The 7,500-nt window shown below is 37.6% G+C and overlaps 1 protein-coding gene across 1 annotated transcript in view; it reads left to right on the top strand.

Moving 5' to 3' along the window:
• The window catches only part of LOC138007728 (staphylococcal nuclease domain-containing protein 1-like), a 34,617-nt gene that overhangs the window by 4,300 nt on the left and 22,817 nt on the right, over positions 1 to 7,500 (top strand). Inside the window, exons 4-11 of the mRNA XM_068854788.1 lie at positions 357 to 438; positions 947 to 1,025; positions 2,319 to 2,394; positions 3,698 to 3,789; positions 3,930 to 3,986; positions 5,970 to 6,027; positions 6,626 to 6,666; positions 7,305 to 7,411. Coding sequence (XP_068710889.1) covers positions 357 to 438; positions 947 to 1,025; positions 2,319 to 2,394; positions 3,698 to 3,789; positions 3,930 to 3,986; positions 5,970 to 6,027; positions 6,626 to 6,666; positions 7,305 to 7,411 — 592 coding nt within the window. The remainder of the gene's footprint in view (positions 1 to 356; positions 439 to 946; positions 1,026 to 2,318; positions 2,395 to 3,697; positions 3,790 to 3,929; positions 3,987 to 5,969; positions 6,028 to 6,625; positions 6,667 to 7,304; positions 7,412 to 7,500) is intronic.

The following is a 7,500-nucleotide window of genomic DNA, read 5'->3' as shown; positions in this document are numbered from 1 at the left end:
ATAATTATGGTAGGGACCTTAAGTGAGGACGATGACAACTGCTATGAGAATGCCATGTAACAATAGGTTTAATTGGCAAAAACAATAGTTCTGCATGCCCTGCACGTGCATTTTCTCCCTGAATTATTACAGTAACGGCATAGCCTTTGTCGTCGTCCTTGCTTACAGTCCCACATTGTTTTTTTGTTAACCCATTGACTCCTGAGCCACCTCTTATTGATGAGTAAAATCATCTTGCGTTAGAGTAACATTTAAAGTCTCACTCCTGTAGGAGTCATTGGTTTAGACAAGCTCTGCGTTTTGCTCTTTTAGCAGAATTTTATTGTTATCCAGATCATTTATTGTTTTCATTTAAGGGGAGGAACTTGAGAATGTAACAGAGTCGATAGTTTCTGAAGGACTCGTAGAAGTCAGGCGTGGTGGCATCAAACCTTCAGAGTTAGTATTCTGACTGTGACTATTTTCCTTTTTAACTGCACAACTGAAGCCCACAAGTTTCAAGATCCTACTCCACCTTGAATCTTGTTTTTGTTACTACTGTAACAGTAAGCATGATACCCAGTTTGCAACCTTGCCATTCTTCCCTTTAGTGTCGAACAATTGAGGATAGCATACAATGTAGCCAAGCTACACAGATTTTTATGAGTCCCTATAATGTTATAATGTGCAACTAAATTCTCCAGCTTTTTTTGTTCGTCACCTGTCTGCAATCACAATGTTACATGTAGCTGTTCGTAGTAGTGAGAATTAAGGGTAAGGGGTGCCTTTGACCTTTGTATTATTTTGTAATAATTATTGGATGTGATCCCATGACTTGCTCCCTATCTCCTGTCTTGCACTGAGACCATCAAGACTTGCCTCCACCAAGAACACTTCTTGATTGACCAAGAGTACATGTACCCTAAACCCAGCAATTTGCTTTAAAAATTTAACATTTATTTTTTAGTGATCAAACAAAGTTAATTGACCTTGAAGAGATGGCAAAGACAGAGGCAAGAGGAAAGTGGAGTGCAGATGCTTCTAGTGTGAGTGTAATTTACTTGACCGTTTTTTAAGACTTTTTTTTTTCCCTTTTTTAGGTGACCAATTTAATACAATGTATAAATTTTAGGCAATGGGATGCTGTAACAGCAGTTGTCCCTTGTCTTAACTGCTCTGTACGTCATCCATTGAGCTCAGGGATATCACTGAGAAGGTCACTGGGAATGAATAAAACTAGCCAGCTGCCTGCACTTGGGGACGTCCCTGTAAGTGTGGGGTTTTTCACATTTGAATGAACCTTTGCTTGCTCCTTGGTCTCCTTGTTAGATTTGTGGCTACACCACATTATACATGTAATAACAGGGGTGGTTCCAGGATTTTTCTTAGCAGGGGGTGCACCACAAAGGAATGGCATACATGTAGCTGACTGGTGACTTTTTTTTGGTAGAATACCAGTTCTATTAGAAAGCCACAGGTCATCACAGGGGGTGCACATCCCCTGCACCCTCCCCATAGATCTAACAGCAGCAGGTAGATTAATTAAAAATCAAACCACAGAGCTGATTGATCAGTGGCTTGCTTTCATACCTCATAAGAGGCACCCAAGAAGATTATATTTAAGTCAGTTGTGTGTACAAATTATTGGTATATATTGCTACACATGTTGCTTGCTTGCATTACATTGGACTAAATATCATTTCTAAGGCAAAGTTAAAACCAAGCTATTGCAGCGGTTCTCCTGAAATATTTGGGGGGGGGGGGGAGGACTCCAGGGAGGTTTGCAGGGCATTGTCATGTGCTTTGGCTTGAGTCACCTTGTTGCTTACTCGCGAGGATCATAGCTTCACTTGATTTCATATCCGCAGTTCATATATGATCCATTTCATATACATGTATCACTTCATCATTGATTCATTCCTCACGGGAACATTAGAACCCACAAGTGACCATCTCCCAACGTCAGTGGCTTCATAGCTCAGTTGGTTAGAGCGTCGCATCGGTATCACGACGTCACGGGTTCAAACCCTGTTGAAGTCCTGAATTTTTCAGGCTTCTCTAGGCAATTTCAAAAATTGCGTTTATAACTGCGAGGATCATAGCTTCACTTGATTTCATATCCGCAGTTCATATGTGATCCATTTCATATATCACTTCGTCATTAATACTGACATTGTTGCAACATTCCACTTGACAATGCTCTGTTGAGTGAAAAAAAAATTCTAAGGTTGTGGCAGTTAACCAAATTAATTATTATAATTGCATTTCATTTCATTTGTATCACTTAACGGGTATTAGAACTTTGTAAATAAGACTAGTTTCATCACTTTTACTTACAGCATATCAGGGAAATCAAATGGAATGTAGAGAATCCAAGGCACTTCCTGGATGCCAATAATGGAAAAGAATTTGATGGTATCTCTTCTTTTGTCAGTTCATTTTGGTGATTGGTTGATATTGCATAAAATAAAATAAAATAAAGTAAAAAAAAACAAAATAAAAGAATTATCATAATGAACAAGAACACAATATAAATAATAAGAATTATTATTATTATTTAGAACTTCTCCTTGAAAGGAAAGGAACTTTATCTAGTCATTCTAGTGCTGTACATCATGTTACAGCACTAATTGGGGGTACTGTAAATTGAAATTAACAATTAATTCAAATCAGGTCAAATATTGGTTTTTGAGGAGAAGGGAAAACCACAGTACCTCGGGAAAAAGTTAAACACTGAGTGATCCTATCAGAAGCGGTTGAGGGTGTCTGCTTCTACATGTATTTATGGGGTCAAAAAGGATAGTAAAATTCATCATTTTTAGGGATCCCTCAGAGTAATAAAATGTAATAATATTGTAACACTTATATGTATTGACTTTAGAGTAATTTATCAATTTAATTTATCATTACCTGTGTTTTATCGTTCGACAAGCAGTTTTGTTTACTTTAGCTGATTATCGGAGCCGCCCCTAACAGTCGGCTCCCATATTAAAATAATAATAAGTATTTTATAATAGTAATAAGTATTTTTAATGAAAACAGATACAAAAAGGTACAGTCTTGTCTCTGCCCACAAATAGCACAGGCTAATCGCGGTGGGCGGACTTTAGAGTTATGAGTAATTGTTTTGTATCAGCATAAAGTTTTACTGTAGACATCTCTTTAGCGATTTCCAGGTCATTTTCTGTTGTGTACAATGTACTCTAGGGTATGTTGTTAGTATGCATTAATTATTTTATTTAGTGGCCTGTAAAATATAATAAATTATTCCTTTTATGTATTGATTTTGAATTTTTGGTGAAACTTTCTCACTTATTTAAGTTACGTTGCACATTATATACATTACATTATTACATTTCAAAGCATAATTATTATTGTCTGAAGCATGCATACTCAGTCTGGTAAATACCATATTTCAAATTCTGAATAGAAAGGGAGAGTTGTTTGAAAAAGAGGAAAGTTCTTCTGTATTTAGCAGAATACATAAACGTTTTCAATTCACAAATTGTTGCAGTAAAGGACCAAGTCATAGCAAAAAAACCATACCTTACTTTGTACCCTTTATAGGCTGGTTCTTTGTTTACATGTACAGAATTAATTTAAATTTATGATAATTAGTACATTATGTAGACTAATAAATATACCCATTCTGTATTTTGTACATTGCACTACATGTATTTAATACATGTACTTGTTCAATGTTATTTTGATCTTTCAGCTGTTATTGAACATGTCCGTGACGGTTGCTCAGTGAGAGCCTTTTTGCTGCCAGACTTCTACCATGTGACAGTGATGTTTACTGGAATTAAGGTTAGCATTAGAAGAATGGAAGTTGGAAATCACAAAAAGAGTGCTCACTTGCAGCATCTTAAAATGCAGCTGTCTTGTTAACCTGAATACATCTACATGTACTTTAAAGCCATCCAAATTTCCATTTGTTTTTATTTTAGTGTCCTATGATCAGACGTGAAGGAGATAAAGAAATTCCAGAGCCATTCTCTGATGAAGTAAGTTTGGCAATATTCATTGGTAATAATAATATTATTCAATATTGTTGTCAAGTGTTCGACAGACAAAATACATACATGTAGTAAAAGCATCATTGTGATTGAAACTTGGGCTGCACAATGATACAATGTAGTTTATAAATGACATGGTGAACAATATTGTGTAGAGAGCCCATTGAGATCCATCCCATTACATTTTAATTTATTGGAGGGTTACATGTACTTTAATTACTGTGTATCTGGTAATTAAATAATGACAGATCCAAGGTGACTGGGACTTAAAACTAATACAATCACCAGTCATGTACATTTACAGAATGAAGCACATCTACTTCAGGTATGATGAATTTTCGTCAGAATTTATTTTTTCCAAGTCTTGAGCTTCTAAACTAGGGGTGCAGCTTGTCTACGAGTGCAGCCTGTCTACGGTTGTTTATGCTATTCAACATAGCTACAAATGTAATTTTAAATTAGTAAAGCATACAAATCACACCTACAATGTATACCTGATGCCTTTAAAAGAACTGTCACAGTGACAGGCTGTATGAGAATGGAAATATAATTATGACCCTCTATCTTTATGTTTTAAGCCGTCAAGAAAAGAGCCTGTGACAATCTTTCGAACTAGTATTGAATCTAGCAGTGTACATTATACACTGTGATCAACATCAATGTACTGTATGTGACTACAGATTAAGGCCTATTACGCAGTCCTCCACAATGACAGAGTGCATTAATTGCTTGGAAACTCTGCACAAAATAAAATTACGTTGTCCAGTGAATCATCTCTTGCTCTTGCAACTGCACTTCAAGAGTTCTTCGCGGCTTTGCAATGCCTGAGAAATCTTTGTCCACAACAGTTCCCAGGCTTGGTAAGGTACTGGTTCCCAGCCCCAGTTTCTTGGAGAAGGAAGTTGAGGTGATATTTCCAAGCACTTTCCCCAACAATGACCAATCTGCGTTGCAGCTTTTCTTTGTGTTGTGCGTCAGCTGTTGGAGGTACATGTATAGATTCAACATCACTTCCCTTGTGTATCTTTACATTGTACATGTACACGTGCTTGGGTGGGTCATACATGAGCACTGAAGCATTAAAGGACAGTAATAATATTATTATTATCAATTTTAGCATCAGTCATGGCTGATATCGACGCGCCGGTACTGAAGCTTCTGTCACTTTACTGTCTATCTCCCATGCCTTCGACACTGTCATCTTGCTTATCCTGGCAAATAAAGACATATAATGGTCACATCAACTAAAACTGTGAAAGTAAAGTGGAGCCCTTTATTCTGCTGACCCATGCTAGAAGCAATAACATGTACTAGCAGATATATTGTTACCCAAATGCTACTCAAAGCTCAGACAGAGCAAGGTCATGAAATTTAGCAGTGGATAAACCTGCAATGTCTTTTTTGACAGTTGGCAACATCACATTCTCAAAGCCGAATTTTGAAGCATCAGCCTTGTATCAGCCTTTTTGCGACTGCATAGGGACAAGTCAGATTCATGAACCTTCTCCTTTTTTTGCACACTAAAACTAAAAAAAAGCAATAATATTTTAACAATAGGGACAAGCAACACATACATGTATTTCTTCAAAATAATTGTGCCTTATTTCAATGCTCATAGATCTTGCAACCTTTCTTTCAATATTGTTCACCTTGTAATACGATATAATTATCATTGTGCCAAGTTTGATGGACAAGGACAAAAAATAACTAAAGTCATCTCTAATTACCTACATCTTGCTACCTTTGACAATCCAAAGTTTACACATGTAATTGAAACTCTTACATGTACATACACACAATGTACATACCTGTGTATACATGGTAGCTGCATGTTTGTATTATTTGATTATGGATCCACTTGAAATAGATTGTAGTTCTGTTTCCTTGACGTTCTACTTGTAGCTACTTGAAGTGTCTGTTTAGTTAATAGATCTGACATCTTGTCATTACCGGTGACATCTCTTTCCGTAGGCAAAGTTTTTCACAGAGAGCCGTTTGTTGCAAAGAGAAGTCAAGATAATTTTGGAGGGTATGTATTCATCATCAATCCAATTTTGATCTGGGTTTATCCCCGTAAACGGGGGTGGCTGGATTTACCCCAATTTGTCAGCAATCTTTCTAACTCCCACTCTCCATCTTGCTCGATTCATGGCATACTTTTTCTCCAAGCCAACGCTCTTGCTCTCCTTCTCCACTTGCTTCTTCATAGGGGTCTCCATATGTGGTCTCAGGGAGTAGCGTCCCTGCCTTCCCGAGCTAGTTTTCCACCAAATTTCTCAAAATCGTGGGAGAGGCTGTAGTCTTGTGACCACTCATGTCCGCAAATCGAGGTCGGGGGTAAGCAAGGGCATGCTCCCGTAGAAACTATGCGCTCCAATAAAACCCTCATGATGACAGCAGGTATGTACATTGTATGTATTCATTTGGTAATAATACTACAGCCAGCTCTGTACATTGGAGGGAATTTCAAAGAACCGTATAAAAATAATTATAGTTATTTGTTTAAGATGATTGCAAAATTGTGAATATTCAAGTGCAGTATGTACAGTGTGTTGTTCTCCCATACATGCACAGTGTTTTGCATGAAGCTCAAGTTGCTCTTTTTACCTTCTGTGATATCATTTCAGGTGTATCAAACCAGAATTATATTGGCACAATAATTCATCCGGTGAGTGTAGGCATGCTTTGGATTGATCTCTTCCTTTTTGATAAGTTACAAAGTGTTTATCAATGGGGAGGGGTATTGTGGTAGCCTGTTGTTAAAATAATATTTGTCAAGTTCCTTTTCAAATAGACCACTTTCATAAATGGTGACCACCTTTACATCCTTTCTTATTTATGTTGATTAGACTTACTGGCCTCATTTTGAAACAATTTTGCCTGTTGTAGCAAGGCTAGAAAGGCTTATTAGCATTGAAACAAAAGAATAATTTTCTTTGGCCACAGGTATGAAAGAGGTCTATCCCTTTCTTTGCTTACAACTGGTCTGGCCATTTCAAGCCAGCTTCACCTCTCTAAACCAGCTGATATTCAGTTGGTGGGGGGGGGGGGGGGGGGGTGGGTGGGGAGGTGGTCAAGCTTCTGGTGTACTGAGGATTTGGGGCTGGAAAATCAACAAACGGAGCGTGAACTAACAATGTTGTTTAAAGAACTCCTGCGCACACTGCCTCATACTCCACCCTTTTGACAGAAAAATTTAATGTTAGCTGCCAAGGTATTCCTCATTTAGTCTTAGTGGACAAAAAACCACCTTCTCCAATGAAACATTCACAACCAACTTTGTCCCTTTTATTTGCCGGTAATAAGGCTGGAAATATTGCTGAACTCCTGTTGCGTGAAGGGTTTGCCCGCTGTGTCGACTGGAGTATGGCAGTGCTTTCTAATGGACATCATAAGCTGCGTGCTGCAGAAAAGTAAGTTATAATATTATTTTATTTTCATAAACAGAACACAACTTTGCATAAAGGGAAGGAACAAACCTAGACTCTGTTTCTTCTGTGGA

The sequence above is a fragment of the Montipora foliosa genome, chromosome 6, assembly GCF_036669935.1.
Source record: "Montipora foliosa isolate CH-2021 chromosome 6, ASM3666993v2, whole genome shotgun sequence".
In the NCBI taxonomy this organism is placed as follows: domain Eukaryota; kingdom Metazoa; phylum Cnidaria; class Anthozoa; order Scleractinia; family Acroporidae; genus Montipora; species Montipora foliosa.
Note: the sequence above shows the minus strand (reverse complement) of the source record. Positions and strands in the feature narration are given on the sequence as shown.